Source organism: Mytilus edulis, chromosome 1, assembly GCF_963676685.1.
Source record: "Mytilus edulis chromosome 1, xbMytEdul2.2, whole genome shotgun sequence".
Lineage (NCBI taxonomy): Eukaryota > Metazoa > Mollusca > Bivalvia > Mytilida > Mytilidae > Mytilus > Mytilus edulis.
The window spans coordinates 102,657,148-102,684,101 of NC_092344.1; the positions used below are offsets into that span (position 1 = coordinate 102,657,148).

At 31.0% G+C, this 26,954-nt stretch overlaps 2 protein-coding genes across 2 annotated transcripts in view; one reads left to right on the plus strand and one right to left on the minus strand.

The window, feature by feature from the left end:
* LOC139516491 (uncharacterized) overlaps positions 1-26,954 on the plus strand; it is a 735,418-nt gene that overhangs the window by 408,257 nt on the left and 300,207 nt on the right. The gene's annotated exons all lie outside the window — the stretch shown is intronic.
* The window catches only part of LOC139498611 (dual specificity testis-specific protein kinase 2-like), a 31,542-nt gene continuing 5,817 nt past the window's right edge, over positions 1,230-26,954 (minus strand). Inside the window, exons 2-10 of the mRNA XM_071287080.1 lie at positions 24,232-24,353; positions 18,940-18,988; positions 16,407-16,556; positions 13,101-13,183; positions 12,062-12,146; positions 10,479-10,562; positions 8,581-8,667; positions 7,345-7,456; positions 1,230-6,086 (exon numbers count right to left, since the gene is read on the minus strand). Of these exons, the coding sequence (XP_071143181.1) occupies positions 5,122-6,086; positions 7,345-7,456; positions 8,581-8,667; positions 10,479-10,562; positions 12,062-12,146; positions 13,101-13,183; positions 16,407-16,556; positions 18,940-18,988; positions 24,232-24,353 (1,737 nt within the window). The 3' untranslated portion in view covers positions 1,230-5,121. The remainder of the gene's footprint in view (positions 6,087-7,344; positions 7,457-8,580; positions 8,668-10,478; positions 10,563-12,061; positions 12,147-13,100; positions 13,184-16,406; positions 16,557-18,939; positions 18,989-24,231; positions 24,354-26,954) is intronic.

The window sequence follows — 26,954 nt, forward strand, 5'->3', positions numbered from 1 at the left end:
CCAAATTTGTCAATATGAGGAAAGAAACACCAGTGATGAATTATTGACTTGCAAGTGAATGATTCAACCTTATTGAATCCATTTTCATGTGACCTTCAATTGAGAGATTGGTTGAGCATGTATTAGTGGTGTTCAGCCATTTAAAAGAAAAAGAATGTCAACAATGAAAGGAAAATAAAGGTGAACCATTTTGTTGATTTATACTTTCCACAAATCATAATTCTTATACAGTAAAAACGATACTTAACTAATTTTTTAAAACCTGTAACATGAAATCATCACAAGAGATATCCTGTGAAAAAAATAAATTCAGTAGTGAAAGTGTTAAAGCAATTACCAACCAATCAATGAAATCAAACAGACCTAGAAAAGTCTAATTGCACGAGGTTGGTATTTATATTTATGTGACAGTCAGACGTCTTGGAGGTAATCTCTATAGTTGATTAGATAGTGTCTAGACTAAAATACACACAAAACTCTGATATATATTTTAATGAGTTCACACATTTATAACTGTTTATTTCAGATTTTTTGGGGGGATATACATTTTTATAGTATGTTAAAAATCAATTTTACTCAAATCAGTGAACTTAAATTTGACAGTCTATTGATAGTGTCTTTTTGTTGTTGGTATATATACAAGTACCCGACCACATCCACTCTGTGTTTTTGTTAGATGTATCTCTATTTGTATCCATCTGATTATTTAAGCCTGTTAATTAGTTAATTCTGTATGAATGTGCCTGTAATTCAGTGGTTGTTGTTTGTTGATAAGTTACATATTTGTTTTTCATTAAATGTTTTTTAACATAAATTTGGCCAATAGTTTTTTCTCATTTGAATTGTTTTACATTTGTCATTTCAGGGCCTTTAATAGCTATCTATGCAGTATGGGCTTTGCTCATTGTTGAAGGCTGTACAGTGACCTATAGTTATTAATTTGGTCTGTTGTGGAGAGTTGTCTCATTGGCAATCCTACCACATCTTCTTTTTTTTTTATGTATTCCCTGTCCACATGTCAAATTGCAAAAAAATGTTTAATGTCTTATGGTGAAGCACAACTGCTTCTAAAAATATCCCTTGTTTTTTTTAAAGAAATATTATGCAGCCCATTGATTATTTTTCTCACACCCTTCAAGGAATGTGAAAATGGCACAAAAAATAGAGAACATGTAATATTATTTAGCTAATACAAGAACTCTACAGGGAAAAAAAAGAGTAAACAAACCTACTCAACAGATGTTTATTATGTAAAAGATAACACAGAATTATAACAAAGTGTAGGATATATTATTTGACATACAAAAATAAACTTTCAAACTTGTGTCATTAATAACACTTTCTGTACAAGTAAAAATCATTTGAACACTATATTAACATAATTGCTTATCAACTATATGGTTTAATGAATAAATAAATTCAAAAGAACTATATAAATGATATTTTTTTTTATTTTCATCAACAGCTTTTCAGTCAGTAAGTAACACTTGCCTAAATATCCATTGTGACTATAAAGTATGTGACCCCATCATCTTAGCTGCCATGAACAACTTATTTCACATTGAAAGAAATGCTGGAATTTCACAAAAGAATCGAAATGAAACATTTTAAGAAGAAGAAAAGTGATGAGGATAAACCTATACATGTGTACATCTAAAACAATTTCTAACGAAATGCCTAAGAGTCCTATCTACAATTTCTGGTAACAGTCCTTATAATTTATAGGATAGAACCACAACAATAAATTTTAAATGTTTTTAATACTGTAAATTATTGCGTGCATTCATTATTGCGATTTTTCATGTGAATTCAATTTTTGCGATATTGAGAATAATCTTGTTTACTTCTGCCTAAAAATTTCAAAATGTGAGTTAAAATTATTGTGATTATAATCCTGTCACGTCTTTTGCAATAATAAAAACATCACAATAATTTCTGAATTTACAGTAAGCTGCTGTCACATATTTCACATAGGAAAACCATTTCTAATTTTAGATACAATACATTGCATGAAGGCACATAATCTTACAACAAGAGTCAATTATGTGAAATTGCCAAAAAATGTTTTGGATATTTTCAATAGGGTCCTAATTTAAATAATATCAGATATAAGTAACTAACTTGGATTTCAATCAAGAGCAATAATCACAAAATTAAGGAAGCATTTCATAATAATCAATCTGTGAAATGGGTTTGACGGCAAAAGTTTTAATTTTCTTCCTTTGGTTTAAAAATAAAGTATTTTAGGTGACAGAAATTTTAAGTTTAGGGTCAAGACTGAATACATTTCACACATTTTTCAAGTTGCATGCACTTCTTTAAGGATCAAATATTTAACTTTAAGCTGTTTTTTAGTTACACAACAACTATAGAAAAAGTTCAACAAGGCACTTTTATCCCGGTCATCAATTTTATCATGTTTAAGGCAGCTATAAGGTGCCTTATTTTCTGGAAAGAAGCTGTTAATATATGGCATCAGAACTATGATGATGGACACAAACTGTTAATGTGTCTTTTTAACCTTTATATCAGGTGAGCCAACTGTTAATGTGTCTTTTTAACCTTTATATCAGGTAAGCCAACTGTTAATGTGTCTCTTTAACCTTTATATCAGGTGAGCCCACTTGTTCTAGCTAGCTATATGTTAAATATATAAATTGTCAGTATTCATTTCATTGATATTAGTTTTGAACTTTTGATTAAACAATTTTATAATATATTCAAGCTAACCTAGCATTGTTATGCATTGACATGTAATACCTGATACACAGGAAGTATTCATCTACCTCTGTAACTTGAGTCTCAACTAAAATCAAGAAACTACAATCTTCTATTTAACAAGAACAGCTATGTATATGTTGCTGCAAAAATAGTAAATTCACTAATAATAAAAATCCATTTACAGCTTTGGCAAATATCTGTATAATTATTCTGAGAGCACTATGAAATAAATTATTGCACCTTGCATAACTGTAAATGAAACCATTATGAACATGACAAAGTAATCTATTAGTAAGCTGGTTAGAAACAATTTTATGATTTTCAACATACACAGAGGAATCTATAATTTCATATTTTTACAAAGAATCGTAAAATTTCTGTGATAAGTTTTCATGTTCACACACATATTATAAAGGATGACAATTACAAGGATTTAAATATTTCCTACCAATGAAAACAAGATTAAGTGCACATTTCATTTCTCTACGAGTAAGAGGTAGAAGTTATATTGCAACCAGTTATACCAATAACAGGCAGTTTTTAATGGCTACTAGTACTAATTAACAAACAATAAAAATAGATTGAAAGTAGAAATTAGTTTCTATACCTAGTATCAATATTTCAAAGCTTGGAAAGATTTTGTTGACTGATAAATAACTGCTCGAAGATTACATGGGTAACAATTTCATGTTCAAGAATAGACTGACTGCAAATTTCATTTTCCTTTTTCATCTAACATATAACATCCAAAAATTGAGTTTTTAGTTTTTTTGAAACATTGAAATTTGAACATAAGAATCTGTTGTCTACAAAATTTGATATAAAAGCATGAATACCATAGATTTTTAATGAAAAAAACGGCATGATGACCCCTAGATGTCTATTTGTTTTTGGGTGTTGTTCAGATGCTCATTGATCAAGATAAGTCATATCAAAATATGTAAGTCTTGTCTGATCTAAAGTAGCCAAAAATGGCCTGAGAAACTTTACATTTCATGATAGTAAATGATGATTGTCAATTACAAGTTCAAAGTGAAAAAAAGTTATGAATTTTCTGCATTTCTGCATTTGGTGTAAACATTAACACAAATGATATCACATACAGACTGTGATACAGTGTATTCTTATTTTAACTTGGATCTTTTTTTTACATCCTTTTTACATCCTGCATAGATGTATCCTCAAAATGTTTTAGAGAATCTAATGTTTTTTATTGGTGTCTATTGAATTATTTAGAATCTTAGCACACGTTTATAAAGTGAAAACAATAAGCATTGTGTTGTACAAATAATTAGTAATACACATTTCTGTGTATAGATTCTGCATGTCTTGAACAAGAGAGATAACTCAATTCATTTTGCTCCCATATTTTATCAGTATCTATTCTTATTGAGTTGAAGACAAAAGTATTGAATACAAGTTCATGTTATTTCAGCATGATATTAAGGTTCAAATGTGTTTGTTGCTTTGTTTTGGTGACACTTAAACGAAATTCAAACATTTCTCCCTACTAATGACAGAGGTATAATGGGTTACAACTTATAATTTTCACGTTTGAATAAACTACTACACTGTAGTCCTCGTTCTAACATTTGATCAAACCCAGATATATATTTATTTTCTTCTAGCCTAATATTAAGAAGTTTGCCATTTCACGATAGTATCACAAAATTATTATTTGCTGCAAAGATATCTTATAATTATAATTAATATTATACATCCGTAAATAACATAATCTATAAAAACTGTAAACCTTGAATAACAGATATAATTAAGTACCATTCTATACAAACTCTTGAGTAACAATAAATATATACATATATGTATTTCAATTCGATGGTTTATACATTATCACAGTGGTTAATATATCAGGTGGAACTATTGTCATGGAAACAGAGGTTGAGACTTTTAAGTTAGTATTTGAAACAAGAGGAGCCATAGTTAATGCTCAATTAAGCCCATATTAAATTATCATGTTAGGAAAAACTGTTTTAACCTCTTTTTAGATAGTAGAATTGGAAAACTCATCCAACAGTCTTCTTTTTATATTTTTTTTTTCTTTTTAAAAGAATGCTATGGAAATACATGATTCTTCCATTTGTACAAAGTATAAAATTCAGTTTCTTGTAAACTTTTTCAGCAATTGTCTTTTTTCAACAAATTAGTCTGAGAAATTGGAATGTTATAAATATTGCACTTTACTTAAACTTTCAAATATATATGTATTATTTATACCCAATCCTTTTCCTAAAAATATGATTTGATATTTACTTTCACTATGAAATAAATAGAAATATCTTATTGAATCTTAACTATAACACTAAAAATTTCTGCTATATTTCATATAACACTAGTAACATTTTAGACTACAGATTCTTAACATATGGTCATGCTACAATGTTACACTCTAGTTTCCATTATTGTTCTATTTAATTTGACGACTGTTTCCTTTTTCTTTCCATTTTTCTGTGAATCAGATTTCTCTCTATTACTTTGATCTGACTTTTGATTTCCATTAACATCTTTGCTTGATTTAGTTTTCGTACCTGTCATTTTGTCATCAACACATGATGAAACAGATTCCTGATATGAGACATTTAACTTTTTGGCGAATTCTTCCTCTTGAGATGTTCCTTGATTATTCAGGTAACTTGTTTGGGAAGTTCCTAAATCGAAATTAAAACGATTTTCATCTACACAATTATCAGCAGTACTGATAACACTTGTCTGTGAATCTTCACTTAACTGTCTGCACACATATAACTTTCGACAAGTTTTGCGATTATTCCTCCGAGAAGATTTCACATCCCATGTTTTACTATACTTTGACCAATCCTCCTCAGTCAATGCATTGTTTGAATTTTCATCAATTTCATTCTGTAGTCTATGAGCTACTTCCTCAGGGAATATAGTAGACTTTGATCGAGGACATAATGATACTTTTGTATTTGAGTTTTTCCTTGACCCTGATCCATGCAGTGATTCTTGATGGAAACGTTCTGCTGCTTTTCTTAAAAGCATTGGAGACGAAGGTAAAGACTGACTTCGTCTTTCTTGTGTATTTTGTCTTTTACCAAAAATGTCAGGGGTTCTGGGTGTACATGGTGGAGTTATGGCATCTGATGGCGACGGAAGATCAAAACCCATAGAGTCTCTATTACGAGGAGTACCTAATATTTTCCCACCATATCGTTGAAAGGCAACAAAAGGATTTACATCAGCAGGAACATAGAATGGATCATCTTTACTCATTGCTTCTCCTACAACCTGAGGGGTCAAGGGTTCAATATAATCCTCTACCACATCTGTCAGATTTAATATATTGTCCTCAGATTTAGATCTTTTGTGACCAGTTAAAGCATTTCCTGAAAAGAATTGACATATATGTTTGATTAATATCAAGTGAAATCTATATATTTGAATACAACTTTTTTATGCCCCATTTATGGGCATTATGTCTTCTGGTCTGTGCATCCGTCTGTTTGTTTGTTCGTTCGTTTATTCCTCCCTCCGTCCTTTAGTTTGTCCCGCTTCAGGTTAAATTTTTTGGTCAAGGTAGTTTTTGATGAAGTTGAAGTCCAATCAACTTGAAAAGTAATACACATGTTCTTTATTATATGATCTTTCCAATTTATAGAGATTTTACCCCATTTTCACGGTCCACTGAACATAGAAAATGACAATGCAGATGGCATCCGTGTACTAAGAACACATTCTTGTTTAAATTTATAACAAACAAGAATGTGTCCCCAGTACACGATGCCCAATTCGCACTTTCATTTTCTATGTTCAGTGGACCGTGAAATTGGGGTAAAAACTCTAATTTGGCATTAAAATTAAAAAGATCATATCAAAGGGAACATGTGTACTAAGTTTGAAGTCGATTGGACTTCAACTTCATCAAAAACTACCTTTTATAACAGAGGTATAATGGGTTACAACTTATAATTTTCACGTTTGAATAAACTACTACACTGTAGTCCTTGACCAAAAACTTAAACCTGAAGCGGGACAGACGGACGGACAAACAAACGAAAGGACGAACGGACGCAGAGACCAGAAAACATAATGTGCCTCTACTATCGTAGGTAGGGCATAAAAATAGCAATGGAAGAGCATATATTTGTAGACAGAACTTATTTTAGTAATTTTGCATGATTGTTTCTGAATTACTGTGGAATCATTAATATTTCTTAAAACCAATTTCCAACAGATGACAATTGATGATAGAACCTTACATGATCAACTAAAATTGATTGACTATCAGTTTCCTAACACCCAGAAACAAATATTACTAGAATGAGTTTAAAATGTAAATGTAATATGAAGATGTCTTACTTGTGCTATATATTCTGACCATTAATAGTTTTAATATTCTAGCTTAATAGGTAACTGAAGACGTGTTACTATTTATGAACCTCAAGACCTTTTATCCTTAATGCTACATGCTTGGTAGAAAAGCAATGAATACCAAATATAAAGTCTTTGGAATGACCCTTAGCATACTATTACAACTCACCTAGGTGGTTAGGAAAACCAAGGTCAGAAGAGCTATCAATGCAAACTAGAATAAGTGCTTTTTCACAGTTTTTTTTTCTCACAAAATTATACTTCTATCTTTACCTTTGATATGTTGTTTTTCTGGAGTATTCAGATTTTCATCTAATAACCTCTGTTGAATCTGAATTAATGAGTGAGCTATCTCTGTAAAACTTGGCCTTTTCTTTGGATCAATCTGTAATAATGGAAAAGGTGTTATAAGTTATTTACACTTTGGACTGACAATATTGCTTTTTTTTTTAAATTTTGACTTATGTATATAAACCCAGTATACATATTCACTTAAACCAAAAGCAGATTAGAATGTCAAGTCAAGAACACTCTAATATTGTACAATAAAGTGAGGACCATGACACTAAATGACCTGATAGCACTTTCAATTTCTTACTTTAGAATATTTACCCACAGTTGTTGTACTTAGTGGCTATATTGTTGTATCTATTTTGCTTCATATAAAATTCTATATTTTATCCAGTGTTTTATTTTATTGTTTTAGTTTGGTATATGTGTACATATATAAGCAATATGATATTAAAAAGCAGATTTAAATTACAGAGATATTTGAGTTACTCCAGAAAAAAAGGTACAAAATGATGAAACAGCACAAAATTCTAAATTGAGTACACACTTAATGGGATTACACAAGTAAATATGACCTCTTTCTTTTCCCATTTTCTTCAATAACAAGGAACGTTTGGCATTAAGTACCGACCTTTTTGTTGATTCATTAAGAGTGATCCCTTATAATTTTTATTAATTAAGTTGACGTCATACAATCCTTATGTGCTTTTGTATAAATCAGATACAAGGATGTCAATTTAAGTTTTTTTCATATTTTATTCATATTTTTTTTTTTAAGAAACCCCAATATTCCTTCCTTTTGGCTATAACTTTTTTTTTCTCTATAAAGTAGTATTCATTGAGAGATTACATTTTTTTTTCACTTATAATTCTAAATTTAAATAAGTGTCTTAAATTCTCATTATGATTAGTTAGAGTCTATCCTATAGTGGGCACCTTATTTCTCTTTAAAACAGCTTGTTACTCAAGTCTTACTCAGAACTGAAGAAAAGTAATATGAATGAAACATTTAAATTTGAAATCTTCTGTTGTAAGTAACAAGATGACAATTCGAAATTGGTCCACTTTCAAATAAAGACAACAATCCAATGAAAAGACCTTTACACAATGTAATTTTTGTACCTTTTCTCACATCAAACACCTGTGATTCACTCAAACAATGTGATGTTTATCTTTCTTTCAAGGAAATACTTTTGTAAAGTTTCCTCACATTCTTACCTGACAACATCTGAAGGTTAACCTGAGATAATCCAAAGGACAGAATGATACCATCTCACAAAACTTGACATAATCTAATCCAAATTTCTGTCAAAAAACAATTCATACAATAAAATACAAAAGGATATAAAATTGCATAATATTAAAATATTTCATGATCTTTTTATGTAGTAAACTCAATTTTAAAAATAGATGACATTATTAAGTTGACTGATTGGTCAATCATGTCATTTTAGGTGGTAACACTTCTGACCAACATCTTTTTTTTTTCTGGATAAACAAGAATGTGTCCAAAGTACACAAATGCCCCACTCGCACTATCATTTTCCATGTTCAATGGACCGTGAAATTGGATAAAAAATATAATTAGGCATTAAAATTAGAAAGATAATATCATAGGGAACATGTGTACTAAGTTTCAAGTTGATTGGACTTCAACTTCATCAAAAACTACCTTGACCAAAAACTTTAACCTGAAACATGCACTTTCATTTTCAATGTTCAGTGGACCGTGAAATTGGGGTCAAAAGTTTAATTTGGCTTTAAAATTAGAAAGATCATATCATGAGGAACATGTGTACTAAGTTTCAAGTTGATTGGACTTCAACTTCATCAAAAACTACCTTGACCAAAAACTTTAACCTGAAGCGGGACAGATGGAAGAACGAACAGACGAACAAACGGACGGACAGACAGACAGACAGACAGACAGACAGACAGACAGACAGACAGACAGACAGACAGACAGACAGACAGACAGACAGACAGACAGACAGACAGACAGACAGACAGACAGACAGACAGACAGACAGACAAACGGACGCACAGACCAGAAAACATAATGCCCCTGGCATAAAAAAAACATATGAGTTGTGCCAGATATTCTGTGATAATCATTAACTTAATGGTTAGTATATTGACATGATGCCTATCTAATTTCTTGGAACCCCCAAAAGGCAACATGGAAATGGCATTATGATAGAAATAGACAAGTCTGCAAATTTTATTGAAATCCAAATTGTCTCTAGTATATGTCACAGAGTATCCCTATTTTACTATGGAAACCCTTACAATCATAAGAACATTATATCAAAATTAATGGGTAGACATTCTTTTAAATATTCAAGATTTTCTAAAAGTTTAAATGAGATCTATTAATTAGGGTAAGAGAGAATTGCAGATACAAAAAGCACAAAAGGCACAACCAAAGAATGAACAATGGAACAAAAACAGAAATAACATTTGAGTGTGTTTTTCTATGGTGTGATGTTACACTATTATTTCAGGTTAGGGTGAAGGTTGGCGCCTGTTAAAAATTTTAAGCCCACTGCATTTGTTTGCACCTGTCCTAAGCCAGGAACCTGTTGTTCAGTGGTTGTTGTTTGTTGATGTGATTCATAAGTGTTTCTCGTTTTTTATATACCAGTAGATTAGACCTTGGTTTTCCCGTTTGAATGGTTTAACACTAATAATTTTTGGGGTCCTTTATAGCTTGCTGCTCCCTGTGAGGCAAGGCTCTGTGTTTAAAGCTGTTCTTTAACCTAATATGGTTTACTTTTACCAATTGTGACTAGGATAGAGAGTTGTCTCATTGGCACTCATACCCCATCTTCTTATATCTATATACAACATACATTAACATACCTCACTAAGACAGGAGTCTAATTATTTTTGTATAAAGACAATCAATTCTCACATTTTTTTCTATGATTATAAACTTTGTTTCCAGGCTTTAATATTCTCTCCAGAACAGATTAAATTATAGTATGTTGCCCAAACAAAAGACAGTTTAGTTACACATTAATCCATGAAAAAGTTTAAGGGTCAGATCAAATTCATGCATATAAAAAGTTTTCTGCCATTATTCTAACTTTTGTAACCAAAATAAATTAATTTACCGATGTTCTTGGCATGAAATCTGGATCAGCATCTATTCTGGCCGTTATTTCACAGGATATTATACTGTAGGAAAATATATCAGCCTGCAATGAAAACAAAACATTTATTTTTATATTAATTCACATGATAATAAATGTAAACTATTTAGACTTTCCATCAGAACCATCTAAAACATACAACTAATACTTGTACCTGAAACTTCATGAAATATTCAAACCAAACTGAAGACAACACTTGTCTTGTTGATAAACTTAAGCATTGGGTTGGTTTACTGCCTGGTAATAGAACAAGAGGCTGTCACAACGACAGCAAACTGGATTTATTAACATTTATTTGTGTCCTGGCAATATCAAAAGAACCATAACTGATGAACAGTGAAAGTGAAAATCGTCAATAGGAAATTTGACCTGCATTTTGTCATCAGTAACAACATATTAAAATTTGACAAGCTTTGGTTGAACAGTTCATGTGTAAATGCATGGACACGACTGGAAATGCCATATTTTTCAATCTTTCAAGAACCATAACTCCTGAACGGTAAAAGTCAAAATCGTCATTCTTGAACTTGACCTTCATTTTTTTGTCAGTCACAACATATTAAAATTTTAAAAGCTTTGGATGGACGGTTCATGAGTAAATGCACGGACAACATTAGGTTGCCGCCCGCCCGACCGACTGACTGCCCGACCGCCCGCCATACATCCCCAAATCATTAACCGACATTTTTGTCACAAAAATCCGGTTAATAAAATGCTTCGCTGAGCGCAGCCTGATAGAACCCCAGAACCCTGAACAGTTGGGGCAAATTTGGACACAATATTCAAGCTTGATACTGTCTGAATTTGGATTGTGATCAAATTTTTGACATAATATAGGTTTCTGGCACAAAATAAATGTGGTCTAAGATCTTAAAAATCTATTATGCAATACTGTGCAATTCAAGATTTCTTCTTGAAACTTTTCAAAAATTCAAAATTTAAAAAAAAATTGAAAATAAAAATATGAACCCCTTAAAATAATTGTAAACAAAAAATCCCCCCAACTTATTGAAACGCCATTGGAGCAATAACCTCAAAACTCATTCCCAGCCTTTTCTTTGAAGTATGAAACCTTGAAGTATAATTTCAGAGAGATACATACATCTAAACACAAGTTATTGTCTGGAAACTATAAAATGCATCTTTTTTGGCCCTTAATTCCTACATGTTTGGGGCAATTAATCTCAAACTCAATCCCAGCCTTCCCTTTGTTTTATAGAACCTTGTGGTACAATGTCCGAGAGATCAATACACATACACACAAGTTATTGTCTGGAAACTAGAAAATGCTTGTTTTTGCCTCTTTTTACTGCATAAAAGCACATATGATTTGACTTTGTCAATATTTAAAGTAGTCAAACCTGCAGTTTCAGTCTTTAGAAGAAGTTTAAAATTTACAGATGAAATAATGTAAACAATGGCAGTAAAGTCTAGGTCAAATTAACTTCTCAATGGACTGTAATTATAATTAACATGTATCTTATACTAAAGAACCTTGTAATATATGTTAATCATGATCAAATATTTTAGCCCTGAACCAGTACCTGTTCATTATACCATTCTCCATTGAGGACTTCTGGAGCCATCCAGTATGGTGAACCTACTATGGATAACCTCTCTGTCTTGTTTCTGTAAAATAAAGTTGCATGTCATTTTTTTACTACACTATCAGTTAACACAGCAAGACTTTTTTAGATTCATCATAGACCAAAATAGACAGTCACCAGGAAATATGTCAAATACAATTTGTTCAACTTGTATCATGAAAGTTATCGAAAATGTTTGAAAGATATCTTTAAACAATTTATACAGCCATATTATTGGATGAAAACATTTGAAATGCAATAGTTGAATTTTTGGATTTGGAACACTTAAAACAAACTTATAATGGTTTACTTTTTATAAATTGTTACTTGGATGGAAAGTTGTCTCATTGGCCCTTCTCATACCACTTATTCCTATATCTATCTAAATTATGTTAATATTTTGAAAAAGATTAAGCCTTTGTAGCACATTTTTGCAGGAAACTTTGGTGTCTTCGTTGTAAATTTTCGAACAATGGTAATTTGTACAACCATGAAATTCAATTGTTATAAATATATATACAGATATTGAAATGCTGATGAGCATATTGTTTATAGATTAAAATAAAGAATCTGGAGAAAGGAGAGGTTATCATGTGGTGGTATATCAACCTGATCACTTTCTTTCCATGTGATCTTTGGTGGGTTACTGTCTCATTGGCAATTATGTCACACCTGATTATACTTGTTTTTCAATGTATTTTGTTAATCAAGCATGTATTTGGCATGAATCTGCAATTTATAATAAATAATGACTATTACAGACAATAATCATCCTTATGACAGATTATATCATATCTTACACTCTATTAATTAAACTGATAATGGCAAAATGGTTGCCAATAGTCTGGTATTTTTTAATTTTTTGTGTGCAATTTTGTAGCATTCTGCAATGTCTTATATTTCACAACTGATCAGGCTTTTGATATCTTCTGATACAACCCAAACTTCTGTTTTTGCTATAGATCATTGACCATATGTACATCTTTTTTGTACTTACAGTTGATCTGGAATTTTTGCTGCCAGTCCTAAGTCTGCCACGACAGCTTGTAAATTGCCTTCTGTAATTCTCACTAATACATTCTATAAAATAAAATGTGTAATGGACTAATTAGCATTTTAGATGAAGTTTGAATTTTGTACTGAATAAATATTTCAATGATCAAAGATGGATCAGTTCTATGTCTGCAGTTCAATAGCATTTTCACTTCTGAACCAATGCTAATAGTTATTAAGGTATTTATTGTTAACTTGTCCAGAACATGCATGAAATATTTGACACTGGACATTAAGAAACCATCAAACTATCAATCAATAATACTTATTAAAGTTACAACAAATAAATTTCAAATGGTTATATCAGCAAGTCTACAAGATATATCCATTATTTTCTATTGTTTGGCTGACCCTGGAGACTTTTTACAAATATCAATATTTTTATTGTAAGTCCTGAAATAAAAACATGATAAAGTAACTGTACAATTAATTAAAGTAAAAAAAAACTTCAATCTATCATTAAAGAGCGAGATATCTCATTGCATTACATAAATCTACTTCTGCTGCACAGTGTGCACTTCCTTTCATGTTAAGTGCATCTGTATGTTATATATTGACTCCAGAGATTTATAATTGATGATCAGTACACTACAGGTAATCTACTGTTAAGAGTTATTTACAGGTAATAATTATCACAAGGTGGGCTACAAAGACAAACTACCTATAGTTATAAATGTCAGGATTTATTGAAAAGTTGAGTGAATTCATCTGACATTATCTAGTATTTCTCAATCGATTATAGTACCAGAGTGATGAAATAAAAGGCCTGAAAGATATTATTTTCTATTTTTTGTTTTGCTTTTTAAATTTGATAAAACTGATAAAAAAAACTTACTTAAAATAGAGTTTTTATTATTTTTTATTACCATTCCCTCAACAATTCTGATACCAATTTTTGTTTACATTGACCTTAAGATATATTTTATGGTTGATCATGTATGATAGTAAACAACAATAATTACATGAAAAGTCAATAACAAATGTAAATATAGTATACCACAAAACCTGACATTTCAAGGATACAAACTTTATCTTTTAAGTGTTATAACAGCAAATAAAGTAGCTAAGCACAATTTGCATAATAATTCTGTGCATGTTTTAGAAATCAAAGTGTGTGCTTTACAATGATGGTCATTTACTTTAATAACACCTCAATTTAAAACCAGATGCTCCGCAGGGCACAGCTTTATACGACCGCAGAGGTGGAACCCTGAACAGTTTGGGAAAGTGTTAAGCTTGATACAACTCTGAATTTGGATTGTGATTAAATAGTTGACACAACATAGGTTTCTGACACAGAATGAATGTGGTCTAAGAACTTAAACTTAAAAACTTAAAAATTTTAAATTGGGCATTTACCTATTATGGTCCATTATCCAAAATCTAAATACATGGTTAGATTCAGCATATCATAGAACCCCAAGAATTCAATTTTTGATAAAATCAAATAATGTTCAATTTTAGACCCTTTAGACCTCAATGTGGACCAATTTGATAACCGGGCCCAAATATTAAAAATCTAAATACATGGTTAGATTCACCATATTGAAGAACCCCATATATTCAAATTATTTGTTGAAATCAAACAAAGTTTAATCTTGGACCCGATTTGGACCAACTTGAAAACTGGGCCCATAATCAAAAATCTAAGTACATGTTTAGATTTAGCATATCAAAGAACCCCAATAGTTCATTTTTTGATCAAATCAAACAAAGTTTAATTTTGGACCCCTTTGGTCCTTAATTCCTAAACTGTTAGGGCCAAAACTCCCAAAATCAATCCCAACCTTCCTTTTGTGGTCATAAACCTTGTGTTAAAATTTCATAGATTTCTATATACTTATACTAAAGTTATTGTGCAAAAACCAAGAAAAATGCTTATTTGGGACTTTTTTTGGCCCCTAATTCCTAAATTGTTGGGACCAAAACTCCCAAAATCAATCCCAACCTTCCTTTTATGGTCATAAACTTTGTGTTTAAATTTCATAGATTTATATTTACTTATACTAAAGTTATAGTGCGAAAACCAAATTACTCGGATGACGACGACGAGGACGACGACACCAACGTCATACCAATATACGACCAAAAAAAAATTAAAATTTTGCGGTCGTATAAAAATTGCAATTCATTTGATAAGGTTTCTCAATCTAACCACTTATTTGGAGTTACATAATACATTTTCATTTAATTCAATGCATTTATCACCATCAAAATATTTAAAATACCTAAGTTAATCCGTACTATCTGACTAGTTTGGATTAACATGCTACTTAAAGGCACCGGCCTTAAACAAAATACTTCAATGAAAGATAAAAGGGAAGTAACTTTGACCTGTTTAAATCTATAAAAGTAAACAATAAGGGTGTCAAGCTGAGTCATATACAACTTTTGGTCTCTACTGACCAAATTAACCGATTTCAATGGATTACTCAAATACACTTGGCAAACAAACAAATCCTTTGAGAACTTCCTTTTAATTCACAAACATAAAACTTCCCAGGATAAGTAATATTTCTTTTAACAGGAAACAAAATACAAGATAACAGGATTGCTTCACTTCCTTGATAACTATGTATTACCTATATCTTAATTCAGGGTATATAATTAAATCACAAGTTAATTCATCATCTGACAAAATTTGATGGGAAATGCAAAATTTGCACATGTATAATCATGACTAAGTAAAACCACCTAAGGAAATGTATAATTCGGCACCTGTTTTATATTTGATAACTCGCAGCTAATACAAGTTGTGACAATATTTTCCTGTGAATGAAATTTCAGTCTGAAATGCTAATTTAATCATGTATTATCTAGAGAGTGGTAAAATGTCCTGTAAGCAATAGTACCCTCATCTGATAGTATTTCAATTAGCTGCTAATGAGATATATCTTACATTGTTGATTTCCTCTTTACAAATCCATATCTAAACTGAATTGATTCAGCCTCAGCAGAACCCAGTGTAAAGATCCAATGCCTTTCACGCTATGAAAAAAAGACGGGAGAGTGGAGACTAATATTTTTGCAAGGCGAGTTGGTGACCAAAACCATGTTTTATTTTTTTGGGTCAAATTGGTTCTTGTGTATTGTTGTTTTTCCCCCTTCTCAAAACTTCTGCTATAGTGACAAATTACCCACTTAACACAGCCACTTTGAGACAGTCTGAATATTTTAGGGTGACAAGTCTTGGGTAATTCTCTATGGAACTACAGATATAGATTTTCCATCCATTTTGGCAAAGACTTACTTTAGATGTCAGATCTCTATGGAACCAGCCTCTTGAATGTAAATATTCCATCCCCTTGGCTATATCTAATGACAGACTTAATTTGGCTGTCCATGGAAGTTCAAAGTCTTTATCAGCTACCACTTGATCTAAACTTCCACCATTAATATACTACAATATAGAAAACATTCTATCTATGTGTTTTATTTAATATAAAGAGTATGTGTTTTATTTAATATAAAACTACTAGTATTTTATCACATTTAACACATTCTATGTAGTTACTGATAGACAGAGAAGATTTTTTAATATCTTATACATGTAGTGTGTTAATAAAATCTCAATTAATATTAAACCCATTTCACATCATAATTATATGTCAAGAAAAGTTGTCATTTGGAATAGTAATAATGTACTTTAATTAGCTGACAAACATAGAAAAATCCAGGGTTTTCAATGACAAATTTGTTGATTGGTAAAATATGACAAATATTTCACTAGGTTTCCCCAAGTGGTATACCACCAATTGACAACAGGACATGTTGACTTGTTGGTGAATTTGGTCATAATCATGTAAACAAAATCTTAGTATTAACAAATTGAATTTGATGCAGTATCAGTAATATGACATCAATCAAACTTATCTATACTATTGATACTTTGGTTTACACCTAATACTACATAACCTCTTAATTCAAAGTGTAATGGTTACAAATTGTATATAAAATGTAGAACATGGTTAATATCTACTTCCACATAAACAATATGTTGGAAATCTGAGTTATTGTCAATTCTCAAAGTAGATTTTAGACTGATCAATTGAAGCTTCATCTCCTTCATAATCAGATACCAGTTCAGAAACCAGAAATATTAAAGCCTACTAGCTTAACTGGATGAAATGAACAGATAGATCCAAGTTAATCACACTATTTTCAATTACACTTTATTGTTTATAGCTAATATAACAAGTTTATATATATTGGGTGTTAGAGATAGAACTGTAACAATTATAGATGATGGATTGGTTAGCTGATTGGGAAATCTTAGGATCAATACAACAGACTTAGAGATCATTGTAGCCTTATGTTACCTTAAACCTCCAGTGTCATATATATTTCTTTTTACTTAATGGGATGATAGAGTTAATTATTCATACTTATCTGGTATTCATTAGTATCATTGATGCTACTGTTAACATCTAAAGTAACATTAAAATTCACACAACATTGTTTTCCCTTAATATTGACCAACATTTCTTTTATATGTGTTTTTTACAATTGTTTTTTTTTTTTAATTTTGTCATTATTTTCCATAAAGCATACACATTTCACAATTAAAAGCATTGTTGTTACTTTTTCAGCTTTTTATTCTAACTTCACACATCTTTTAATATTAAGTATTTGAAAATTTTAAAGAAAAATGTAACATTATTAGATTCTTGATGTGAAAATGTTAAAATCATGTGAATAATCGTTCTGTCTTTGGATGGGGGAAGAGGAATTACAGAAATGTTTTGTACCTTTTCTCCCAAACTCTTGGTACACCTCCACAAATCTGATAACTACATGACTGGCCTAATTATTCACAATTAATTAACATCAAACACAATCTACTTTAGCAGATACAGTAACTGTCAGTCTGCAATTTAGTATTTGTCTTAATCCACCCATACCAGTGTCTGTATAGACATACTACAAAGTCCTCTTCAAACAAACCAACTACCAGATATTAATTTGTCATGGATCAATTGCTATATTATACATGCTTAAATATATAAGTCTTTGATATAGTTCATTTTTTTTTTAATAAGTATTAGTATTACTGTATGCATAAGAGGGAAATCAGAGGTGTTTGTGAACAGAATATGTTTAAGTTTCTGTACTAAAATGTACCATATGTTTTTTTCATCCTAAGTTGACCCACACCAAAACAATCAGAATCAATAACAAGTTACTATAACATTGTAACAAGGTACATCAAGTGTAAATCATTATTTGTATTACTCCTCTTCATATCACACTGCTATTGTTCTAGTGTCTGCAAAACCCACTACCACTTACATAAAGTTGCAGGCTTGTTTTAGCTCAGTACTGTACACTCCTCTTGTTGTTAAGCATTGGCAAAACATTTCATGATCAGAATTTATCATAGCAAGCATTGTCAAACAAGAAGTGATTTTATAATAGGGAACACAGTATAAATCAACTTCTCATGTCTTAGTCTAGACAAAAATACTTAACCATTCTTTCATACAGAAGCTGACAAACCACAAGCAAAATCTTTCCATGTTCAGAGGTTATTATAAAACTAACTTTAAAAATGAAGTGACTATGCAGCAGTAATGAAATACCTACAACATATAACTTAACATAACTAAGTTTAAGGCCAAAATATCAATCATTCCTTCAGACTTAAATTAAGCTATAAGTAGGGAAAGTTAAAGATTGACAGATGAACATGACCATTGCAGTTTCTCCTTGACTTGGGCTATATATATATATAGCATTGCTTCTTTCCTTGTTTTGATCAAGGATAAATGTATTACTAAACTTACCTCTGTCAAAGCATGGAGTTGTCCTTCATGAACACAGACACCAATAAACCTGTAATAAAAAAAACTACATGCATCAGATAAGGTTTATATAAGATTTGTCAACCCTATACTGTTAACCAACTTATTTTCGTGAGCGATTTATTTTCGCGACTTTCACGGGTAGAAAAAAAATGCAAATATAAATCGTCACGAATATGTAAATCTAGGATCTTTCAATGTTAAACTACAGCATCTAAAAAGATGCGAAGTTGATTAGTAAGGATAAAACGCAAAAATAAAGTATCCGCGAAAATAAGTTGGTTTACAGTATTTTAAACACATAACTGAACCAGTAATATATAGATATAAGATGTGCCTGATGTGGTATGAGTGCCAATGAGACAACTCTCCATCCTAGTCACAATTTATAACAGTAAACCATTATAGGTCAAAGTACTGTCTTCAACACAGAGCATTGGCTCACACACAACAGCAAGCTATAAAGGGCCCCAAAATTACTAGTGTATTGAACCATTCAAACAGGAAAACCAACGGTCTAATCTTTATAAAAACATGAAACACTTATGAACCACATCAACAAATGACAACTACTGAACATCAATTCCTGACTTAGGACAGGTGCAAACATAATACATAAAGGATTTTTTTTTAAATAAAAACCATTTACATAATCTGGAGATATTCATGCAAATTGCATTCTATCATGTGGCTTTGAAAAATTTGTTATTTGAATAAATCTGGCCAAGCAATTTCGGTTCCTACACTTAATAATTCTTAAGAAAACTTGTGAACATGTGAATCTTTTTTTGAAGGTGAGACTAATGTAATAGAAAGTTCTGTTTTTATTTTAAGTGATGGCCATATAATATGTCGAACAGATACATGTACGTAACAATGTATCAAGTGTCTATAGAATTTATAAAGAGATATTACCGGTACAATGTTTCAAAATCTCTAATCAATAAACTATGATAGACAACTTTGAATCAAAAATTATTATATGAAACTTGTTGAGTTCCAGGATATGCCTGGTAAACTAACTATTACAAAATGAATGAAAACTGCTACATCATTAACTTAAGTCCCTCTCGGAAGTTTATATTTAGGTTTCTTCAATACTTTTGCCAATGTTAAACTGAAATCTTATTTAATTATAACTCAATTTTTTAAGTTATATAATTTTTTGAAGAGCAGGTTATAAACAATTTACCATGTGATATACAACTTAATGTTCAGTTTTTCAACAATATAAATGAGGTGGAAATTTATGTAGTATTTCTCTGTGTGGGATGGTACAAAATGATAAATAACAAATACTGATGATTTCATCATTTATTTCATGGTACTTGGAACTAATGCATTTCACCAAAGCTATCCATTCTGTTATCTTTAATTGAAGATGAAATGCAAATACCCGGTAATAATTTTACCTAAAGGTCTCTTGTACTTTTAAATGGGTTGCACTGATACTTGAGAAGATCTGACAGACTTTAAGGGGGAAAAAAAGCTTTGAATACTGGATATGAATTTTTACTGATAGTTTTGACAGACAACCAGATATGTTTCTTAAATTACGCTTTTCATATATATATATCTATAGCTATCAGCAAAGATGAGGTCTCAAAATCATTTCAATAAAGCAAAGATAAACTTTGACGATCTCATATATCAAAATATGTAAGAACTATATGTATATATTGATTGTCAGTGGCATTTAGAAGTTGTGGCCTGAACTCAACTTACAGAGACTCAGACTGGCATATTAAACTTCCTCACCAATGAATGGGGAGGGGGAAGCTACTCTCTGTGAACAAGAAGAGACAATTAATGAGATACATATGCATGTGGAATATTTTACAAGTTTAAGAGTTGTAAATGTATCTGCTTGACCAAGAAACCTAGTAACAGAGATTCAGATGATTTGACAAATTATATAATTTGTTTCTTTTTATCTTCAAGTGTTAGTCCTACTGTCAAGTGTGTTTATTCAGATGATATATATATGTAATAATACAATAACTGTACAAGTATAGTATTTATGGGTTATATAAGTCATCAGTTTCCTGAAGTACATCATGTTTATCATCAGTGAATAAAGCAAGTCCCAGAAGTCTTGAGGAATTCCCAATATCATGAGAGATGCCATCATAAGCGGATCCAGTGGGGGGGCCCTGGATCTGCCACTGGCCATCTCACTGTTTCCTCAAATAAAATTTATAAGTAATAATACCAGTATTGTACATGTATCTAAGAACTAAGTACATAAATCGGTTAACCCGTGATTTTTGTGTCTGATCTTGGTTACTATGGTTAATGCAGCATTTGTACAGATTTTACAATGAATTATTCTCTATATATAATACCAATGCTGTAAAATACCTAGATGTATTGTACAAGTCCAAAGTGTTCACTAGTATTAAATTTGATATGACATCTAGGTGCATTTTTTTTCCATTTTCCCATTTTTAGGACAAAAACAAGATGCAGTCTAAGCAATGGTCCATGTTCATGTTCTCTGGTTTAAACATATTATCCTATTCATGACTAATCTTCATTTAAAATTGGACTGTTTTTGTTTTATTTACAGGTCAGAACATCATATATGATTGCGGAAACTTTTTTTGTTAAGGTTAATTTGAATTGAACCAAAAATAATTATACTCATATTTCATCTTTTGATTTTAGATTTAGATTTAATGACAGTATAATAACATTTACTGCTAAGGCAAGTTAACATTATGATCTCTGAGATTATATATTTAACCTTCTAAACATATCCCTAATCTGTTTTCAGTCTGGTAGTTATATGTATACAGAGACATTATACTTTAATCTGTTATCTTATGACATGAATCCAGGAAAACTGGGCTTTGCATAACCAAATCTTCCTTACAATTTACAATTTTAAACTATTTGAGTATATGTACAGTGGTGGATCCAGGGGGGGGTTCCGGGGGTTGGAAACTTTTTACATCAATGCATTTGAATGGGGAAATATAGTAGGAACCCCCCTCCCTTTGTCCTGGGTTAGGACCCCCCCTCCTTTTTAAAATTAATGGATCTGCCCCTGATGTATATGTGTGATGCACCTTTGAAATATTGGTACATGTATTGACTATTGACCCATCAATTTTTACGGCAGTAAACATTATATGAATGAGTTTTTCGATAGTTTAACCATCTTTTGAAGGTCAAGTCACTCAAAGTGTTCAATATTATAGCTGTCTACATAAAAACTATCCTAGTTCATTGGATCTGGCTATAATATAATCATTTTGTTGAAACCATTTTTGCCTAATTTCGATTATCTTTCTCTGTTTTTTGTTTTTGTTTTGCCAAACATGATGATATGGGGGTCATTTGAAATTGTCACAATTTTTAAGTAACATGAATGGGAAAGGAACAAGGATTATGCAATTTCAGGTTAAACCTGCAGCTGTAGAAGCCAGTTACTTTAGAAAAATGGCAGGCTATATAGGTAACAAATCAGCTTTTGAAAAGACATGATTGAAGGGGATGAGTTGAAGTAGAACTTGTTCAACAGTCAATGCATAGTGACCAAAATACAATACTACACCTACTAATAAACTTACAATCTATTAGTGAACAGATGTATCCTGCTTATAAGATATCAATAACTTAATCTGATGGTTGTCACAAGTTAATTGATAAATAGTAAATAAAAGGTACAACATATGTAAGATTTGTCAGGTTAATGAATGGGATATATTGTTATTAAATCAAAATATTGAATAATTGGAACAGATTTTATCAGAAATTTGACTAAAACATTCAATAGACAAGAAATAATGAAATGTTTATCAAATATATAACATTTATTCAATAAAATATGCTATAATGGATAAATCTTTTCAATTACAGCATTGAATTCATCCAAGTAAAGTACAATTCACTAGGAAATCTTTTTTGATTTCTGATGGACACATGTTTATCTGTATTTGAATCTCAATTTTTTGCATCTGTTTGATGCCAAAATTGTGGCAGTTATGTTTAAAGTGTAAGTAAACAATTATTATTACTCAGTATATATTGGATAAATCAGACCCCATATATGCATGAACAAAAGTGGACACAACCAAAATAACATAGATTATCATTTGTATAATTTGGTCCAGTATTATAAAACATTGTGCATACAGAATCAATTATACATGTTACACATCAAAGCCCTGCAGGTATAAGAACAAGGAGTTTACAACTTCAACAATCTATCTTTACAGCACAAGGGGTCCACAAATCTTAAAACTTTTAAATCTAATTGACTCCCTGCTATGAGTATGAGACAGATGTTGAATTTTAATGGGTTGATCTTTTTATTCCAGGATTGAACACAGTTGCGGTAAAAATATCTATGTTCCCTGCCTTATAAATATGGAATTAAGCTTTATCAATTGCAAATACCTTAGGCTTTGTAATTCATGTTTTAATCCCAGAAGAAAGAAACTAATCTAGACACATGCTCTCATGTCCAAGTTTTCCTCAATATCTTTTGCTTAAGATCTAGAGTTCAAAAAGTTTTGGATGAAAGTAATACTTTTGTCTTTTGTTTCATTGAAAAAAGGCTAGAGATTTCTTTTGTATCTAATTCTGAGTAATGTTGTGTAATTATTAATTTTTCAAATTTGAAATCCTGTGATAAGATTCCACTACTACTGGTTGCAGTCTTGTAACTGACTGCTCCATAGGCTTACATGCAAAACAGCTGATCTTTGAAAAAAAGTGGGTCATGCCACGAAGAATAAAAAGTTACGTAACCCTGAAGTCAAAACATTTTTTTTTTACTTCCTGTATGCTGTTTTTACTAGGCTGCACCACTTCCAGTAAACATGATATCCTTCCACCTTCCTGGATTGATATCCCCAAAAAGATGCAAGATTTTTTTTTTAAAGCTATATATATGTTTCAATTCAGCTTTAACCTATAATCAAACAGAAAAAATTGAGTCCAGAAAAAAATTCAGAAAAAATGGACTATATTGTTTCCCTCCATGTTTTGACATGCACCGGAAACTGGAGTTGTAATACAAGACTGGTACCTACTATGCCATGAACAAAACCAGTAAAAACTGGCTAATGAACATAGTCTTATTAATATTTATCTTCCCTGATAACAATGTCAACTCAATTCAGGTCTTAAGTAGCCAAACATGCTAGTTGCTTCTAATGCTACAACAAATCTGATCACTTCATTTTTTTAACTCCTTCAAAGAAACTAATCATACATTGTATTGCAGAGGTAAATTTACAATACAGTTCCCCCCAATGAACTTACCGAAGAATGTTAGGATGTGATAGTCTGTTCATTAGTTGTACTTCACGTAACATGTTAGGACGATTTTCCGAGTTTGTATTCATCTTCAGCACCATAACTTTACCAGAGACTTTGTGAGTTACCTACAATACAGCAACAAAACACATCAGAATAGAAATGGTCAAATCTATGATAACTCGTACCTTCAAATAAATTTTAGTAATATCATCACACAATGTGTTAACAAAAACTTAATCAAATTGGTGCCATAAAAAAGTTTTTCTTATATATTGAGGACTCCAGTTAAACATAATCCTACACTTACTGGTAGACTGTAGCACTATGAAAAAGGATTCTATCTAAGACTAAAACTAGATCTTGAACAACTTAATGAGGCAAAAAAATAGTAAACTAACTTTAGTTTCCCTGAATTCCCTTATCTGTCCAATATTCTATTCAACATTTCTGATAACTTCAATTATTAATTTTCTTGTACATATATATAAATAAATGGGGAATGTGTCCATATGACACAGATGATGCCCCTGCTTGCATATATATCATAGTTATAAAGGGACATAACTGAAGAACAATAAAGGTGATGCTTCACAGACATGTACTTGGTCTGAGTTTTGTGGTAATAAGTATTGTGTATGAGTTTCATAACATTTGGTTGAGTCAAACTTAAGTTAGAGAAGGGAAATGAGAAATTGAGCAATTTTTCCATTTGTAAAGGGGCAAAACTCTAGAATGGTAAAAGTGATGCCCCGAAATTCAATCTTTATCTGTGTTTACTGGTAATATGCACATTGTATAAGTTTCATAACATTTGGTTCAGGCAAACTAAAGTTACAGAACTGAAACCTACTTTGGGAGGTACAGACAGATTTGCGAAAAAGGGTAAAACTTAATGCCCCCTCTGCTAGGTCAATTTAAAAAATTCTATAAATTAACATGCTGGCATTTGTTTTAACCGATTTCCATTTTGGTCAAACATCCCCATTTGGTCAAACTGGGATGTTGGGCTGCAGTGCCCCATATTTTCTTCAATACATACATGTACATAAATATATATACATGTATTGAACTTTCAAATATCTACAATTAGTTTTGATGTGGTTGATTCAGGTTTGAACATTAAAGTATAAATTATGTTCCAGATACTTATCAGTACAGTTTAGTGTAGATAAAGTCTATTCACACCTTTTTAACAACTGAAGATAAGATTTGTATTATGTAAATCCTAGTTTCTTTACATATCATTAACATATATATTTCACGGCATAGAATTTTAAATCCGACCCTTCATGTCATTTAAAAATTTATATTCTAAACATGTAAATGTGTTTGAACTAAAAATACCATTCATAAAATTATCTGAAAAATTTACAATAAAAATCTTTCACAAGTGATAACATAAAAGTGATTGTCATCTACCTATACAGTCAACATGGTCAACAAACTTTCAAAAATATGTTTAAAACAAGGATTTTTCCTCTTTCCAGAAAGAAAAGAAGAACAGAGTTGATACAAATCATACAATGTATGTATATCATATGACAGTGTATTGTCAAATTCTGACAACTCTAATTAAGCATCTGTGTATGCTAATTTTCAAATACGAACTAACTGCCTTTCATTAGATCTAAATTAGGAAAAGCTCAGAATGTTTATTAAATCAGAATTTTTTGCAACAGTGCAACATTGAATACTGTAGATTTTGGTTAATATTACAACAAATGTAGCTTAAGCCTTAAAAGTGTCTTATTAGTCAGTTGTTAACCATGACTTTTAGGCAGAACCTTGATAATTTATCATTCACAAATGTATCAAAAAGTATTAGCCCATATCGGAAGACTGGCATATCCCTCTTCCAGTACAGTTGAACTTGCCTCTTGTTCCAATTTAGGATTTTATATGACAGTCATACTATCATGAAAATTAAATCAAGACTTGCTAAAAATTACAAAAATAAAATATAGCCTTTATGTGTTTTAGTACCTTTAAACATAAAAAGTAAGTAATAAATACATGTACAATCTACAAACTGTATACTTTCAGTGAAAGAGGCTTTTTATTTATCAGTAAAAACTGATTTATATACATGTGCAGTATTAATGTAAAATATAGGTGGCCACTTGGCTTCAAGATTTGACTACAGTGAACCAAATTCCCTGTCCTTTTCTTTCCTACATTCTATTACGTGAGAATCAATAATGTTATTAATAATTGCTGGTAAATAACAGAACAAAACAACAAATAATAATTGAGGGAGGAAGGATTTTAAATGAACGGCTACTATTTTGTGACCTTTCTTCACCTTTGGGTCAATAATGAGTAATTTATTAGGTAGAAGGTAAACATAAATATCAGTACATTATTTACACATTCCTATATAACATAGTTACATAGGTACTGTCCTTGATTCAGGTGTACCTCCACTAATGTAAAACACTAGCGTGGGTAGTCGTAATGTCATCTTCTATCGGAACAATTTAGTGCAAGATTGATATATCTATACTGATCTACTCTGCACATGTTGTTTTTTTATTTAGGTTTCAAACTGTTTCTAATTAATAGAAATTACCAAATATATAAATTTTACATTAGTTCCTGGTCACTTATAATTAATTCTACTAAAGCATCCAGGACAATTTTAAAATTCAAAAATTTGTAAGGGTTCCGCGGTACCCAGTGTCTCGCCTACTTTTGCTGTAAATTGCAGGATCAACAAAAATGAGGGA